Source organism: Ictalurus punctatus, chromosome 7 (genome assembly GCF_001660625.3).
Source record: "Ictalurus punctatus breed USDA103 chromosome 7, Coco_2.0, whole genome shotgun sequence".
NCBI lineage: Eukaryota > Metazoa > Chordata > Actinopteri > Siluriformes > Ictaluridae > Ictalurus > Ictalurus punctatus.
In genome coordinates, this window is record NC_030422.2 from 13,558,303 (window position 1) to 13,576,295 (window position 17,993).

Here is a 17,993-nt window from a genome sequence, read left to right on the forward strand (position 1 = left end):
CTCATACAAGTGATCTAAATGGCATTTGGTGGGGGGGTTTTTTATATTAAATTTTCTGTAATATGTAACATCTTTTAAAATGTCCCATTTTATCGATGGCTTTTATAGGTTAATGATTTGCATTAGCATGAACACTGTGAACAGGCTTCCATCTAGTGGCTGAGAGTTTTCCAACTCGGAAAACTCAGGGAAAAAAACATTATGGAATAAAAAGGTGAAAAAATGGCATACTTTACAAAGGTACAGCAAAACACATCAATTTCTTTATTTAAAGAGTTTTAAAGTGAGTTTTAGTCCATTACAGGGAAAACAACATGGTGCAGCAGGGCTCTGCAAAATGACAATGAACTAATGATACACTTGCTAGAGTGTTGCTGCTTTTATAAACCACAGAGTCTATGAGCTTTGTATAAACCGCTGTTATAAACCATTGTTATTCACTCTAAGCTTCTAAGCTTGCTAAGGTGGTTTTGGTGTCTCACAACCCTAGCAAGCGTCATTGCTTGGGCCTTTAACTGCCTACCAATTTTGTACCAATTGTTTAGTGATTGTTGGATAGAAAATAAATCATGCCACATTGCTGCCTCTAATGTACTGGAGTTAAACTCTTACAGCCTTAAGCACAAAGACAAAGTTCTGAAATGACTAACTACAGAACTTCTCTAAACACTAAAAGAAAATACTGGAACATGTTACAAGTTTACTCTGAACATCTGTATAAAATGCAGTTAATTTAACATTAATTTATCGAAGCGCATAGTCAAGGTCTCTATTGTTTGTGCTCATAATGGGATTGAAACTATAAATGGAAAATAAAGTACAAAGAAAAGTATTTTCTTTAACAATTTGGGGAACTGATCTTGATGCAGACAAAATTAATTCCAGGAAAAATTCCGTATACAGGAAATTCCTGTATAATCTCAAACACTGGCAACACTGTGCAACATTTTTCAATTCAAATAAATCCTTGAGATGATCAAAGTGTCAGTGGCGCATCAGGAAGGCTTTGGTTGAAAACCCTGGAACGAGAAACATTTGCTCTGTCACTTCTTTCTTGTGAATATAAATTTAGTGACCGTGTTTAAAGACATTTGATTTTGGTAATCAGTTGTTTTGATCAGCTGGGTCTGGATCAGTGTCTGGCTGATGTTGCGGACACACGGTCTTCTTATAAGTTGCCGCTTTTGCTGTAAATGATGTACATGCATCCTCCACAAAAGGGAATGCTGGTGAATCAGACATGCGATGTGAGATGATGGAGATAGGGGGTCTAAACTGAACAGCCGCTGTTGGAATATCATGGCTGTCTGGCCATTCACCTAGCACTAGCTCCTCAAGATCATCTTCTTTTAGTGACGCTGCTGTAGACCCAACAAAGAGACGCACCAAGGCCTGCACTTGCTGAAGCTTCCAGAAGCTCTCCATAACGACCAGCAACACAACAAGACCGAGCATCAAGTAACCTGAGGAGAAGATGTGTCTTAACAAAATTATAGAAGTTATATACAGTAAGGGCCATAAGTATTTGGACAGCAACAAACTTTTCGTCATTTTGCCTCTGTATACCACCACAATGGATTTGAAATGAAGCGATCAAGATGTGATTGAAGTGTAGACTTTCAGTTTTAATTCAAAGGGGTTTAACAAAAATTTTGACTGCAAAGGATTTGCATCCAAGTATGAAAAATAATCCTAATATTTATGATCATGTTAGTTAGTCCAATTACTTTTGAGCCTGTGAAAATGGAGGGACTCTGCAAAAAAAATTAAAAATAGCTGTAATTACTAAACGGTTAATGCAATATTTTTATTAAACCCCTTGAATTAAAGCGGAAGGTATACACTTCAATTGCATCTCGATTGCTTCATTTCGAATCCATTGTGGTGGTGTACAGAGGCAGAATGACAAAAATCGCATCGCTGTCCAAATACTTATGGACCTGACTGTATGTTTTATAAGGTTTTGAAGATGTCTAAATTAAGACGTTAATCAGTGTACAAGGTGGTCTACATTTGTGCAAATAATGAATTGTGGTGCATAAAGGTCTAAATAAAACTCTTGTTGAACATAACAAGCACTTATGCATAATCTTAAAGTCTTCCTTTGTTACACGATTGGACTAGTTGTTCCAACTGTATTCCACATCCATGTACTAATGCAGACATCCTTCAAAAACCAAGTGGACTATCTTATGTCATGAATTACATAATTACTGAAGTTTGGGCTACATGTGGGATCCCCACTATCTATAAACAGACAACTGACTAAATATACAGTTGAGGTCATAAGTTTACATACGCCTTGCAGAATGTTAATCATTTTAAAAAATAATCATAAAAATTGCATTTTGTGTTTATTTAGTCCTGCCCAGAATAAGCTATTTCACATAACATGTTTACATATAGTCCATAAGTCACAATAATAACTGAATTTACACAAATGAACCTGTTAAAAAGTTTACATATGCTTGATTCTTAATATTGTGAATGATCAGTGACTGTGTTTATGTTTTGTGATAGTTGTTCATGAGTCCCTTGTTTATCAACTACCCACTGTTCTTCAGAAAAATCCTCCAGGTCCTGCACATTCTTTGCTTTTCCAGCATCTTCTGCATATGTGACCCCTTTCCAACAGCAACTATATGATGCTGAGATCCATCTTTTCACACTGAGGACAACTGAGAGACTTGTACACAACTATCACAAAAAAGGTGCAAACATTCACTGACTACGTTTACATGGACAGCAGTAATCTAATTATTGACCTTACTCTGATTAAGATAATAATGTGATTATGGTGTTTACATGAGTCACTTTTAGAATACTCCTTTCTTGTGCCCGTTTTACATGTTTTAGAACATAATTAGATTAACAGCCCGCGTCATTACGTCACTGCGCCACGCCGTCCGACGTCTATCCAGAATTTCACATATCAACATACAGTTCGTCTTCGTTATGGTACTGTATACAGTTTTGGGTATTTTTATTTAATTTTTTTATGAACGCTTTAAGTGCAGTTAATTATTTGTCAGGCTGTACGTGTACAAATAGAGTCAATAGTCTCAAACGGTGTACTTACCGTCTATATAGTAGCCGAGATACATGTATTTTTCCCCACTACAGGCCTATAGTAGGCAAGTATGCGGTTTGGGACGCAGCCGAACTCTCTTGCTCGCCGTAAAACGTAAAACTGCCGTGTGTGATCGTGTCCTGTCGCAAAATGCGGTGAAAACTCTCACACAACGTTCATAATGTGATTAAGGTGTTTACATGTCTGTAATACACGTCCATAATGCGACTAAAACAGGAATACTCCACCTGTCTTAATTCGATTAGAGCTTAATTCGAGTATGACCTTAATTAGATTAAGGTATGTAAAAATTGCTGTTTACATGGTAGTTTCTTAATCAAAGTATGGTCTTAATCGGGTTAAGAGTGGATTACTGTTGTCCATGTAAACGCAGCTACTGACGCTCAAGAAGGCAACATGATACATTAAGAGCCAGGGGGATGTCAACTTTTAACATTTTGTTTAACGATCATATTTGTTTTCATTTAGTACTGCCCTTCAGGAGCTACATAATATATTTACATGTTTCCCAGAAGACGAAATAATAAAAAAAATTATTGTAAACAATTACTGTAATGTGAAATAGCTTCTTCAGGGCAGTATCAAATAAAATAAAAAATTGCAATTTAAAAAAAAAATGATTAACATTTTGCAGATTCTGCAAGGCGTATGTGTGTGCACACACACTAAACCTAGTCCAGAAGTAACTAACTGTTCTCAGAGTAAATACTCCACTAAAACAGTAAACCATGGCAATATATTTTGGGTGTCAGGAAATAAACCAAGACATACTGAGAGCTTACTTGACAAGGGTTAGAATAAAACCATAACTACTGAACAATAACCTTACTGAACTCACAGGAAGTGGCAAATTCCAGTGCTTGCCGTGCAGCACGGCTGTGCATCCGTCCAGGCAAATAATCTCCCAACCCGATGGTACTGAGCGAAATGAAGCAAAAGTAGAAAGACTCTAGAAAGCTCCAGTCTTCCTCCATCAGACAGAGACTGACAGCAGGCAGCAGGAAAAACAGTGCCGCTGTGCACACTGCTAATATCCCGCAGTAAATCAGGGCAGCCTTGCTGCGAGACAGACCCCAGTAGATGTGAAGGTGGCGTATGGGAGCACGACTCACTCTGGGCACCAGGGTATGGGTGACGGAGGAGAGCAGGAGGAAGGTGAGAGGAATACCGAAGACACAGTAAAGCATACAAAACACTCGGCCCTCATCTGACAATGGAACAGTGGTACCATAACCTGAACGTGCACAACAGAACTGTTAGCAAATGATTTTAAGTGCTAAGAATGAACATTTGTAGTTAACAGATACATATATACAATGGCATCACACTAAAAGAAGTTTATGATTTTTTTATAATACTCTATAATATTCAAAGGGGTAATCATTTGAATAGCCATACAGTGATATACTAATACGGAGTTCTGATTTGCCAGTTGAATAATGGTGTTTAAAATCAAAGTATCCTCACAACTCATCACATATTAGGGACCCCATAACATTCCAAAGGGATTCTTTTCTAAAAGTGTTCACTGAGGAAAACAGGATGTGCTTACTCACCATGCACTACCAAGAAGAAGACAAATGACTTCTACTGAGCTTTCTGTTAAACCCATTAAATATAAACAATAAATGACAAAAATCTAAGGAGACACTACTCTCAGCTGTTTCTACAGTGCTAAAAAAAAAAAAATACTGTTCTTCACAGATAATGTGACATTTTGACAGCTGGCTATTAAATTCATGTGATAAAGTTCTAGCTAAAATATATCACTTATAAATGTTTCACAGTATAAGTGAACGTATAACACTTAACAGTAACAAGTAACAGTATAATAACGCTATGGAAAAAAAGGTATTAAAAACTTGCCACAAAGTGTCCTAAAGTTATCCAGCCCACCTGAAGACAGGGCTTGCTAACCATACACTGTGGGAAGGGGACAAGGATCTGGAAGAGGCTGGTGCTGCTTTAAGTCTTCTGTTTAACCCATAACCACTGGTGTGGTGAGAAACACCTGGGTTCCTTTTTATGCTCGTGCACCCATGTGCAGAAACCAAAAGTCATGATGTGACAGTATGTGCTATAAGTATTATTGTCTGCTATAAGTATTATTGTCGTATAGCCAGCTTGGCTTCGCACCTCCAGGGTTAGAGGTTTGAATCCCGCCTCTGTCCTGTGTGCGGAGTTTGCATAGGATAAGCGGTACAGAAAATGAACGGATGGATATGGCCATTGTTCCTTTTCACCTCATACACACATACACATTGGACCTGTCAGTGTAACAGCTTGTGACTAGGGTCAGAGTTCCAGGTCACCTTTTTTCCAAAGCTGGGGGTTAGTCTGCTATCATCTCCTGTCACTTCTATATGTTTACAGCTGTGGTGTGTTTATTGACTTTAGTTTACACTGCTGGTCCTGTGGCTTGGACCCGGATAAGCGTAAGAAAATGGATGGATGGAATACGGATGGATGGGTGGATGGATAGTTGGATAGAAAATGGATGGATGGATGGAATATGGATGGATGGAAAATGGATGAATGGAAAATGGATGGATGGATGAATGGAAAATGGATGAGTGGAAAATGGATGGATGGATGGATGGAAAATGGATGAGTGGAAAATGGATGGATGGATGGAAGATGGATGGAATATGGATGGTTGGAATATGGATGGATGTAAAATGGATGGATGGATGGATGCTATTCATCCAAAAATCCATCAAGAACAGATATCTTGAGGCCATTAAAAAAAATCACCTAGGTGTGCGTCCCTCCAGACTCAAACCATTTCTTACAACATATCCTGTTTATATACTATAGGCAGGTCTTTCTCCTTACACAGTTTGCTTACCACAATCTACACATATTCTGGATCTCATTTTGGATTTAGAAAAAAATATATATGTATATATAACAACTGTGTATATAACAACTGTTTTAGCAATGTTAGCTTTGCTAAGAGAGGCCCTGAACAGTAATGGAATTTAATGTTCTTTGAAATTCATTGCATATTATATGTTTAAAAATAAATGGGCATTCAAAATTTACAGCCAGGAGCCTGTCTCACTGTGCACAAGCCCTGACCATATGAACCTGTGGATGTTAGGAAAAGTTCTAGCAGCTTCCAATATTGGCTCAAATATAACCATTCTTTGCACGACTATACGCATCAATAGAACATTAATCCTGTTTATCAATTAAAGGGGGGAAAAAATGTTAAAACAAGGTTTCTAGAAAATTATGACTAGGTATCTCAAAATAATGAGAACATGTCTAGAAATTCACTTATAATAAATTACAATTTTGAGATTTGTTTTGTACTCTGTGGCTCACCTGTAGTCGTGAGAAAAGTTATGACAAAAAACAGCGATGAAGTGAAATCAAAGTTATACTCGTCACTGTCTGCCTTTACAGTTACCCCACGTTTTCCAGCAAAAAGCACCTTCTTCAGTAAACGATCCAAACTACTTTCTTTCACACACTGGTTGTCCTCTAAAAACCTCCTCCGACGTTCATGTACTTCAGCAACAAGCGCATCCTGTTCAGGTTGCTCAAGCACCATGAAAATAACTGCACCGATAATCATGTAGAGGAAGTAACAGAGAAGCAAAAAGGTGAAAGAGTAACTTCGGCAAAAAGTCAGCACAGATTCCATGTTTTGACCCATAATCCAACCCGATCAAGAACAGGCTTAATACTGCTCTGTTCTGAATGTAACCAAATCCAGTCTACAGCAAGGTGTTGAATACTTAATGAACTCGGCAGCAGGTAGAAGATCAGGATTACAGACCGTCCCTCAGCCGTAACATGTTCAAGAATCTTACATCACTGCGTACATAAAAAATTCCTCTACATTAGACTTCATGCTGTATTTCCACTATAAATGAAATAAGAAGTATTAAACCGTTATTAAAGCAAAGTTTTTTGTAAAAGGATTTCTTGGCTTTCTAAAGGGATCAGCTTTTAAAAACTCGTTCTGAAACCGAAGAACACCAAAGCATTATAGGAGTCCATCTTTTCAGTGCAGGTTGTTACAATAATTGTGTAATAGATAGTGCACCATGATGTAGACAGAACAATGGAAAGAAAATACATCTTTTATAAATCCCATGTTCAAGAACGAGACAAAACAGACAGCCTCCCAGTGTGCTCGGCTTTATTTAACAATATTTCCACTTACATTATATAACGTCTTGAAAGACTATTGACAAAAGCAGAATTTCCCCACATAAATCTAAATGGTGGTATTAGTTCATGGTGTGTATTGAGAAAAATATGATTGTGGTCAGCCTAAGAACAGTTCTGCAGCTGTTCTTTCTAAATCTAATGCTTTAAAGAGTTCAAGAGGAAGTTCATGAGGAAGCTACGGTAGCTGGTTCCACCATACAACTAGCCAACTCAACCCAGTGTCTCTGTGTGCCTTAAAGAGGCAGATACAGCGAATAATGAGAGCACGTCCAGCGTCTCACTGGTTTGCTCACTCTCCCGATAACTGGAAGTTTGTGGGCATAGGCCCGTGGAGGAAGGGAGCTGACGGATGGAGTTGGAGTGAAGCTCGTCTGGAAACGTCGTCCCTGGCATCTCCGGCCCATCTGTCTCCCACCGATCAAAAAGGAAAAGGCTGGAGGCCCCACCTGGGAAGGCAGGAAGCGAGCTTTTGGGAAGATGTCTCTGGATTGGCTGGCAGAACGCCCAGGACGGGACGAGGACCTGGAACGAGGGACTGCGGATGAGGAGGAAGAGCGGGCCAGAGACCTGTAAGTCCAAAGCAAAAAGAGCACTCGATAATTTGTCCTCCAGACATCTTTGTTTCCTTGAAATCAAACACGCACACTATAACCATGAACATACAGAAAACTAAATGTGATTTTCTGTATTAAATAAACTACCTTACTACCTAGACATTACACCCTTTTTGCATTCGTTAATATACAAGTATTATACAAATACCAGCACTCCTAAACACTACTTCTAAATTCCACCATCAATAACCATCCCTGCTAAATGTATGGTATAATTATATCATCAAAAGTAATATAGTTTATTAATCATAAATATAATATAGTATAACTACGAGAATAAATATCCAATTTTGCTTGAATGGGAGCACATTTTAATTTATAAAATGCAATTAATCTAATGTAGGGTTTCGCAAACTTTTGTAGCCTTGGACTCTGGGACTGTAAAAAGAAAATATCCACTGACCGACTCAGATTTATCTTATTAACATAATCCAACTACTCAAATATTAGTTTCATTGTGTAAGTGTACACAATAACATTTTGGATATTTATTGAAGCCACAGAGCTTTTAATTCTTAAATGTTCCACTTATACATTGACATGTTAATAATTATAATAATTGTTATTGGCATGTTTCTGTTATGTAACCTTGTGATTTCCACCACAGTTTAAAATAAAAATAAAAAATGTAAAATAGCGGACCCTTGGGGCCCCTACACCCCAATTTAAGAACTAATGCATGTTAAAACGGGACAAAAAAAAAATCACGCCATATTTAAAATAACAGATCAAACTGTATAAAGCAATGAGATTCAATGTTTCAGATTTATTGATGTGGCCCCATTTGCTCCCGTGTTAGACCTTGGCCTGTACGTACCTCCCAGTAGCACCCAGAGTAGGTGGTACCGTCTCAGTACGTGGGCTTCCATCTGGTCTGGGGCTGAGGTTCATGTTGGCAGTGAGCTGTGGCATCTTGCGTGTGCTCTCCATGCTGCCTGCGCCACTCCCTGACTCTTTCCTGGCATCAGAAGGTTGCACTGGAGCTGCAGCTGGTGCACTGCCTAAAGCAGGACCTGTGCTAAAACGCACAGCCAAGCTGTCTCCAAAGAAGGAGTAGAGCTCGCAGTACATGGCAGGCAGGGAGACAGGGGTCCACTCTTCCCACTGGCATCCTGTTCCAGCTGCCTGCAAGTGGCTTGCGATACCCAGAGGGGCTTCAGACAGGGCTTCAGGAGGGGGACTGAGTCCTGGAGAGCTCTCTCTAAAGCACATCCCTCCTCCCGCAGAACTCTGAAGAGCAGCAGGACCGCCTTCTGCAGTCAAACTCAGGGCTTTCATTTTTAGCAGACGCTCCACCGCCACCTGGTGGACAGGAAGAGCGTTGTATAGTTTCAGGAAGTACAAAAGAGGTGTCTCATAAACGAAGCCTATGAGGTAAACTAGTATCAGTTTAAGACATTACAAGTTACACTCACTGAGCACTTTATTAGGAACACTACACTAATAGTGTGTAGGGCCAAAACAGCCTCAAGTCTTCGTGGCATGGATTCCACAAGACGTTGGAAACATTCCTTTGAGATTCTGGTTCATGTTGACATGATTGCATCACGCAATTCCTGCAGATTTTTCAGGTGTACTTTCATGCTGTGAATCTCCCGTTCTATTGTTGTGTGTGAAAATCCCAGGAGGTCAACAGTTATAGAAACACTCAAACCAGCCTGTCTGGCACCAACAATCAAGCCACTATCAATCACTGAGATCACATTTTTCCCACCATTCTGATGGTTGATATGAACATTACCTGAAGCTGCTGGCCCATAAATGGAAGATTTTAAGCGCTGCACTGCAGCAACACCACCAGCTGGCTAGATAATCACATGAATGGGTAGGGGTACAGGTGTTCCTAATAAAGTGCTCCGTTAATTAACATTTCCAATCAAATTTGAAGGAAATTTAAAAAAAGTCAGTACATGTGTTTTTCTATGAAATACTGTTATGAGACTATTTTAAAAGAAAAAAAAAAAATACATGAAATCTAAACAGCACCAACCAATTGATGTCAAATACACCAATCTGCAATACCATAGTTAACGCATATTATGTAATCTGATGCAGGGCTCTTATTACAGAATTCAAAACTGACAAAAATATATGCACAGAGATTCCACTAACAATTTCTATTCCATGCATATTCCTGATCAAACTGAAACCGAATAAAAATGACCAAACTTACAAGAATGGCTCCATAGACTTTGTGCCCATCTGCTTTTACTTGCGCATTAGAGACAGAGTAATCGTCCAGCACGGCTTGCAGGTTCGCCCAGTAGGCAGGGAGGTGGGGATACAACACACGCTCGACAGCCTGGAGCAAAAAACAAACACACTCGTATACATGCACAGCTCAGAGCATTACACCTGCCTGAATGTGTGCGTGCGCAAGTTACCTTCCAGCCAAGAGCGTGCAAGCCGACCACAGCTCCATAGTGAGAGCAGAGTGGACGCACTGGGTCTGACAGGACCTTCTGCAGTGACAACAGAATCTGACGGTACAGTCCACTCACCAGATCACCATGAGTCCTAATACCAAAAAAAAACAAACACATAAAAACCTTCACAATCAAAGCAGACATGTAAATACCATACAAGACATTAAGATAAAATGCACTGGCCTCTGTATTCATACACGCACATCTTCACAACTCATTGTGGTTGTGAGTATTTGTGCATTTCCAAAATGTTCTGCTCACCTTTAATATTATTTGACTTACTTTACCAAAAGCTGGATTGGAAATTCAACAGCATAATAATTCAATCCACACAGTTTGAGAGCAAAACCATTTTACAAACAATTGTGTTCCACGTTCGTTTTTGAGAACACATTATTTTGTGATGTGGCCTGACGTGAAGCAGAAGTTGATCCTTTGTGTTGCAGCAGCTATAAACACTTGTTCCCTCAATGACCTCTTTTTTTTTTTCTCTCGTACTCTTTCAGCTGCTCACTTGGTTGTCATGGCAACAAAATGACACCACTACCAAGTCCTTGACCTCACCAGATTTTGGTTCCAGACCAGTAGGATTTTGGTGCTGGAACTGGCTCCTGCTACGAACGGTTCAAGATTAGGGGCCGGCAATGCGTTGTCAGAAAACACTACCTAGTCTGCGTGTGTAAATGTATAAGGTGCATGTGGTAGTAACAGTATATGATATACCAGAAGATGTGGCTGAGAAGCAGAGCAGCGTAGTCCCTCAGGGTCCAGTGGTCATTGAGTGGATTAATAGAGGCGGCAAGCGGCTCCAGGATGCAATACATGACGCTGGAGACCAGACTGCGCACATACGAGCCAAGATACAGGTATGGGTTCTGAACCAGACTCTTCACCATGTGCAACAGCCGGTTCAGCTGATCCAGATCATGACTTACAGACTTCACCTAATGGGGATACATGATGGTTCAGTGATTTAAAAAAAATTAAAATAAATAAGAGACTAATCCTAGTCTCTATTTCGTCATGCTTTTGCTTCAACTAGTAAGTGGAGACATCTGATTATGTTACAATTATGTTTGGAAAACCACTAGATCAGAAAAACATTTATACACGCGACGTGAATGAATATACACTCAACGACCAAATTATTAGGAACCCCATTCTAAAACCGGGTAACACTGTGCATACGGAGATGCTTTTCTGTTCACAACTGTTGTAAAGAGTGATTACATGAGATACCGTACCATTCTTGTCAGTCTGTCCATTCTCCTTTGACCTCTCTTGTTAACAAGGTTCACTATTGTTCGCCCCATCACAACATTCTCTAGTGTAAAGTTTAGACAGTTGTCTATGAAAATTCCAGGAGATCAGCAGTTTCTGAAATACTCAAACCAGCCCTCTCTGGCACCAACAACCCCACCATTGTCAAAGTCACTGAGGTCACTTTACCCCCCAGTCTGATGTTTGATCTTAATATTAACCAATGCTCTTGACCCACACATACATGCATTTATGCACTGAGCTGCTGCCTCATGATATCCTGATTAGATATTTGCATGAACAGATGAACAGGGGTTCCAGTGAGTGTATATCATATAAAAAAAAAAATCTAATATACAGATTAATATACTATCCAAATTTCTGCCCTGCATAGATACCCCTTAAGTCTTACACTTTATACCAAATACATTTTAATAGGAAAATCACCTACCCCACTGATGACATAAACAAAATAAGGCAGGAGAGCGGCAATCTTGGAGTTGGACTGAAGATCCATTAAAGCAACCTGGTGTTTTCGAAAGAGAAACGTTCGCTGATGGTTTTAATCAGAGCACTGCAGTTATTTTGATAAGTCTTCATGCTGACAACAACTCATACCTTCATAAGATGTGGATCCTCTCCTAATATGGCTCTAGTGATCTGCTGGTAATACTTGAGTAGGTCATCCGACAAAGACTGCACAGCACTGGGGACTGAGGAGGAAAGACAAGTCGGTTACTAGCCACAGTAAACCATGCTCTATTCTTTAACAGTTTGGACTGTATTTCTTCTAGAAATCTTATGAAGAAAACCGAAACTGCACTTCACCTGTGCCCTGAGGTTCCAGATTTCCTTTTCCATCGAGATAAGACACATGCACTGTCAAAGAGACAACACAGTCAGCACAAATCTAAACAGTCTGCATGATCTTCGACCTGGGAATGGTCAAAACTTGTACCTCGCACTGTCGTCTCAGCGCAGCCCTTGGGAATGTTGGTGGCAAGAGCCAACTCGACCAGGTTCACCTCCCGATCCTCAACAAAGAAAAGCTCGCCCTCTTTCAGCGCCCGGAATGGTACGGCATCTTGGGCCCCATAACCACAAACAACCTCAAAGAGAGAAAGAAAAGATCCATGAAACAAAACAATAATAATAATTTGAGCAATTGTATCAAGGTTAAGATTATATAGAAAACATTGTACATTAGGTGCAAGGCTGCAATACAGTTAAAACTGGGTTGGAATGATGATCCAGTGGCAGTGGGTGACAGATGAACGTTAGGTCTATGTGGATGCAATTATTCACCTCTGGAGTGATTTCACCTTCGTCATTGTGCCAAGCAGAGTGGTGGTGTTTTTTCTTCTCAAAACAAGATTGCTAAGAGCCATAAATATAAAACTAATATTATAATTACACCCTGAATATAAAATATCTGAGGTAAAGATGATGTCTCTTGTGTGGAATGATGACAAAACCGCAGTTTGTAAGCTCTGTAATCTCTGCACTGATAAAATTTTACACCGGACGCTGCAGCAGTGAAGCCGGAGTTTCGGCATCGTCTTTTTTTTTTTTGCCGCACTGCTCGCACAGAATTAAAGCAGCAGTACACCGTTGAAAGATTTAAAAGATGAGTTGACAAAAAGGTATATATTTTATACACACACACACACACACACACACACACATATATATATATATATATAGCACAGAAAAATATATTTGTAGAGTAGTATATTTCATACCCAGTTAATGTTAATATATAAAAAAGTTGATATTATATATTACCAGTTTGATGTTCAGTGATAAAGTAGAAATGCTTTTGTTTGTGGTGAGTGAGTGTGAGACTAACAGGTTTTTTTTTTTTTTTTTTTTTTACAATCCAGTCAATGTTAATATGAATTAATAACATTCAATAAGTTAAGAAATCTTACTTTAACCTTATAATTTAGTTCATGTGTTAATGTTAATTTGAATAATGCGTTTTCTGTTTATGAGACCAGTTACTGTGAAACAACTTGTTTAAATGGAGAGAATAAAGTTTTTATTTACATTTCCTTCAGAATTGTGGAATTGATTATTATTAATTTAAAAGAAGGCATAAAAGGCAGAACTATCGGATATCGGCTGAGAAATTTAGTACCGGTGCAACTCATTATACGTGTGTGTGTGTGTGTGTGTGTGTGTGTATATACACACACACACACATATATATATATATACACACACACATATATATAAAAGCTTGAAATAGTCTTGTTCTGTTGGCAGATCCTTCTGATAATCATTTATTTCTAGAAAAATAGAACCAGAATAGAACAAGAAAACGCAACGCTTGAAAAGAGTCAAAATGTCTAGGAACAGGTTTAACAATCGTATATTTGGTTAGTTGCAATCTTATAACAGGAAATACTAGATAAATCTGACTACACTTAAGATATTCCCCCTGGCTAAGACGACTTTGTTTACAGTGCATCCACTGGCTCCAAGCACTCATGTCTGAGCTTTATGCACTTCATTAAAACACTTCTCAACAAAATATGTTCTTTTCTAGGTTTTCCAAGAGCTGAAAGAGAAACTGAGATGTAAGCTCAGATTGTTTGAGAGCTGTTTTGGTGTTAGTTTACTTCAGTATTGCTCCAGCGCAGTCCTCTGTTGAAGTCCTCGACAGTCAGTTTTCGTCTCTTGGCGTGTCTCATAAACTGGGAGCTGTTCTGATGGAAGGAGGAGTGAAATTCATATAAAGTCACTTTTCTCCCCGAGTATCGTGTTTATTTAGCCGAGCTACATGTGTGAAATGAGGGTCTGGTGTTGTTTAGGGTGGAGGTTTACCTGTGCGGCCTCTCTGAGGCGGTAACACACGTCCTCGGCGAGCATCGAGGCTAACTCATCAGCCAGCTCCACGCCGGCGCTCTCCGCCATCAGCTTGATGGAGTCTCGGGAAACTTCAGCGAAACGACGCTCTTCTCTAGTCTCAGTCATCTTCACCATAAACGTCCAAACGCGAACACGTCCAGCTTTTCAGCTTCAATCAGGTGCTAATGTTGAGCATCACATGAACGCAGGCGCTGTTTGTTAGCTAGCTTATAAACCTGCTTATAAATGAGCGACCTGATTACTACAGAGACTCTAACGAGTTGGTACATGTGCAAAATAAAGCAATAAACCGACACAAAAAGTATACAAAGACAACGCATATGTAGCTCAATGGAACATATAAATCTAGACAGAAATTCAATGCTTTCCGCAAGCTAAGCGAGTTAATCAGGTAGCTTTTCACCCTGGTTGTTAATCATGGATCATACGTTGATAGATATACCAACTTCTTTTGGAGTCCATTTGTAAATGGAAACTACATTTTAGCCTCCAATTGTCATAATGTGCTCTCGCTGTGCGCCATATTCAGTCACTTCAAAATAAAAGACCTGATTGGTTGAACGTCTGCGCGTGCGCAGAGGGTCGTGTAATGAAGGCACAGGAGTTCCTAACCGTGGCCATGGAGTAACCCAGGTGCTCTCTCTGCTCAACACCGCTTCTAGTAACTGATTAATTCTAACGAATCAGCCCCTCCCGAGTTGGCGTTGGAGCATTGAGACCACTACAATGTGCAGTACTGGAGATGAGGGAAAGGGTAACTTGTATAGCCAAGGGTTGGGAACATGCAGTGTAATGTAGACCATTTAGTTGCGCTAGAGTTACAGAAGTGTGCTGTGTAAGATCTATAGACAAGGATCACGTTTACTGAACAAGAGTACAAAAGCACAAGTTTCACTGAGAACAGCACTAACAAAAGGTTAGTGGTTTTATTAAGATCGAAGGATGCAAACTGTGCCAATCCTGAAACAATAATTTAAAGTACCACAATTTAAATTAAAATCCATAAATAAAAAGACATCCACACTGTGTCCCAAAGGCTCCATACACACAACCAGTTAAAAATAGTTTACAAAATGGTCTAATGCATTATATTAGACTTGCCACAGATTGGGACCAACTTTACTAGCAGAGTAGCAATAAAAACCATCTAATTCCCCTCAAAACATTGAGACTGCAAGATCTCAAACTAAGGCCATAAATTTGTAAACAAAAAAAAGTGGCAATCATTAAAAATCTAAGGAGTTATTTACAAAAGGAGTGACGTTATAAACATTATGGCAGCAGTGGTTGGTCCAGCATGCCAGCAGCTAGATTAGAAGCTTGCTCCAGCTGTTGGAGTCTGAAGGCCAGAGGTAGCAGCAGGTCGTTCAGGTGCTGGCTGCTGAAGGTGAAAGCGTTGTTGGCTACCACTTCTGCAGATGGGGGTGTGACTGGACCAGAGTCATCAGGAAACGCAGGTGAGGCCAGTAAGGATTGAGGTGATGAGGCTGAGGAAGAGGGTGGAGAGGAAGATTGCATTTCTGAGGCAGGAGAGGTGGCCCTTCCAGGCACTTGTAGTGACCAGGGTGCCTGGCTTGAATCAAGGCCCTTTACTGCATTAGGGAGGCCATGCTGGAATCGGCAGCGGGTGCCATACAGGCAAAAGCCAAAAGCACTGAAGGTACGGCAGAGGGCACCACGGGGTTTCCATTCACTGGAACGGGAAGGGGGATGCCTAGTCTTCTCCTCAGCACAGTCCGACTCTGAACCACCCTCAACATGCAGGAAGTGGCATCGTGTGCCAAAGGGGCAAACACCAAAGGCACGGTAAGTGCGACAGGGTACATTGCGCCTTCTGTGCCGAACTGGCCTTTGCTCCTTCAGGCTGTGCACAAAGAGGCAGCGGCTTCCGTACATGCAGTAGCCAGCAGTGTGGAAGGAGCGGCACAGCTCCGTCTTGTACTTGGGGTGGCGAGAGGGCATGTGGAGGTCATGCAGGCCATGAGCAAACTGGCAACGCTCTGCGTACTTGCAGGTACCACTCTCAGCATAGCGGCTGCACAGCTCGGTCTTGTAGCGGGTGGAGCACAGCCAGGGGTTAAGAGGAGGAGAGGGAGACTCAACCAGAGGAAGCAAAGCCTCAGCCAGGGACTGACCCCCACTAGCCAAGCTCTCAGCTGGGAAAAAGGCTTCATCACTACCCTCGGAGGGAAACAGCAGCAGGTCATCTTGGCTGGTCTGTGGAAGAAAGGGAATTAGTCAATACACTTAAACCCTTAATACAAGAGACCTACAGTGGGTGTGCACTTTAATACTTTAAATCATGCATCCTACCTGGAAAGGTACATATCGCTTTGAAGTGTTACACTACATTACCCTGTGAATGTTAAACAATATCCCTCCAGTCACATGGAAAGGTACAGTTTAGTGTTTGTGTACCATATTCGTTACCTTAATGAATTTATTTGGATAACCTTAATTATGTTCTCAATAGTTACTCAAATACAAGCATTTTAAATTAGCCGTAAATTTCAAGTCCATGAATAGGAACAGTTAATTTAGAAACCCCCAACTTATAACTTTAATATAATAAGCTTATAGTTTAGACAGTTCCATTTGGAGTGTAGAAAAATAAAGACAAACCCAAAAACATAAGCATACCTCGAACATCATTGTGCGTCGGGAATCTTTCCAAATAAACACAGCAGCGTCTCCACAACGTGCTTTTGTTTCCGTTTAAAAAGCGCAGCTACTTGACGACACCTTCCAACGAACAAGCAAATAAATTAATAAAAAAAACAGGGGGCGAGAGGGAGAAAATACTGCTTATGGCCCAAATGGAGAAAAAAACTAAAAGACGAGGCTTGCACCTTGAACAAGGCAAGTCACACGTACTGACCTCTGCTTGCCATGGTTATTATAAAGCGCTTGTAATTTCCCGCCTTCCCTTTAAACTGGCATCAGCTGAGACGCTGAAACGTCACCAGAGCGTTCGAACGGACCAATCAGAGCGCGAGGCGGGACGCCAAGTTAATTTGTGCTAATGAATTCCGCTGATGTTGGGAGGGTTGTGGTTCCTCCTTGCACGATTTGAAGTATGATCGAATTTGTTCGCACCCGCAGCGCAATAAACATTTTCCTAGTAGCTCAATAGCCGACTTCAAATAGCAAGATGAGAGAACACACACACAGAGGGAGCTATCCTGTGGAAATCACCGCGTCACACCTTCATTTGTTAATTGAAGAGCTATTATAGAGCTGTGAAGAAGGTCAAAGCCGTCTCAGTTCATTGTGTGAACTGCTGGTACACACCTAGCTAAGAGAAATCAGGATTTTTCATGGTTTCATTTTTTTTTTTTTTTTTTTTAAATATGAAAATCGTGTTCTTCTTTATATATTTGCTCTTTGCAAAAAAATTTTTTTCATCCATATGCATATGCACGGTCACATTCATTTTCCCCTTTCTGATATTCACTCAATACAACACTACATACAGTATTGTGTAGAATGGATATACAGTATTGTGTAGACTGGATACAAGAAAGAGGGAAATTAATACAAGTG

The 17,993-nt window shown here is 40.2% G+C and overlaps 3 protein-coding genes across 3 annotated transcripts; all 3 read right to left on the reverse strand.

The window, feature by feature from the left end:
* Positions 1-241: 241 nt before the first annotated feature.
* kcnk7 (potassium channel, subfamily K, member 7) lies at positions 242-6,900 on the reverse strand. The gene is made up of 3 exons (XM_017471210.3): positions 6,422-6,900; positions 3,930-4,325; positions 242-1,463 (listed from the first exon to the last, which is right to left on the reverse strand). Exons 1-3 carry the CDS (start codon positions 6,753-6,755, stop codon positions 1,105-1,107), a joined length of 1,089 nt encoding a protein of 362 aa, XP_017326699.1. The 5' UTR covers positions 6,756-6,900; the 3' UTR covers positions 242-1,104.
* A 327-nt stretch (positions 6,901-7,227) lies between these two features.
* Positions 7,228-14,993, reverse strand: taf6l (TAF6-like RNA polymerase II, p300/CBP-associated factor (PCAF)-associated factor). The gene is made up of 11 exons (XM_017473177.3): positions 14,406-14,993; positions 14,201-14,287; positions 12,535-12,685; positions 12,405-12,455; positions 12,195-12,289; positions 12,028-12,102; positions 11,040-11,260; positions 10,275-10,407; positions 10,064-10,192; positions 8,708-9,192; positions 7,228-7,843 (listed from the first exon to the last, which is right to left on the reverse strand). The coding sequence occupies exons 1-11, from the start codon at positions 14,562-14,564 to the stop codon at positions 7,510-7,512; spliced, it is 1,920 nt and encodes a 639-aa protein (XP_017328666.1). The 5' UTR covers positions 14,565-14,993; the 3' UTR covers positions 7,228-7,509.
* Positions 14,994-15,339: 346 nt separating this feature from the next.
* Positions 15,340-17,364, reverse strand: cth1 (cysteine three histidine 1). The gene is made up of 2 exons (XM_017473178.2): positions 17,091-17,364; positions 15,340-16,667 (listed from the first exon to the last, which is right to left on the reverse strand). The coding sequence occupies exons 1-2, from the start codon at positions 17,100-17,102 to the stop codon at positions 15,723-15,725; spliced, it is 957 nt and encodes a 318-aa protein (XP_017328667.1). The 5' UTR covers positions 17,103-17,364; the 3' UTR covers positions 15,340-15,722.
* Between the last annotated feature and the right edge of the window lie 629 nt (positions 17,365-17,993).

What these genes read in the sequence shown, in the direction of transcription:
- kcnk7 (XM_017471210.3), bottom strand. Translation starts at nt 6,755, where the DNA reads ATGGGTCAAAACATGGAATCTGTGCTGACTTTTTGCCGAAGTTACTCT. An exon ending in AACTTTTCTCACGACTACAG is followed by an intron (nt 4,326 to 6,421) that starts GTGAGCCACAGA and finishes GTGCACGTTCAG; the next exon opens with GTTATGGTACCACTGTTCCA. An exon ending in ACTGGAATTTGCCACTTCCT is followed by an intron (nt 1,464 to 3,929) that starts GTGAGTTCAGTA and finishes TCTTCTCCTCAG; the next exon opens with GTTACTTGATGCTCGGTCTT.
- taf6l (XM_017473177.3), bottom strand. Translation starts at nt 14,564, where the DNA reads ATGGTGAAGATGACTGAGACTAGAGAAGAGCGTCGTTTCGCTGAAGTT. An exon ending in TTGTTTATGTCATCAGTGGG is followed by an intron (nt 11,261 to 12,027) that starts GTAGGTGATTTT and finishes TATCCCCATTAG; the next exon opens with GTGAAGTCTGTAAGTCATGA. An exon ending in CTTCTCAGCCACATCTTCTG is followed by an intron (nt 10,408 to 11,039) that starts GTATATCATATA and finishes TTTTGGTATTAG; the next exon opens with GACTCATGGTGATCTGGTGA.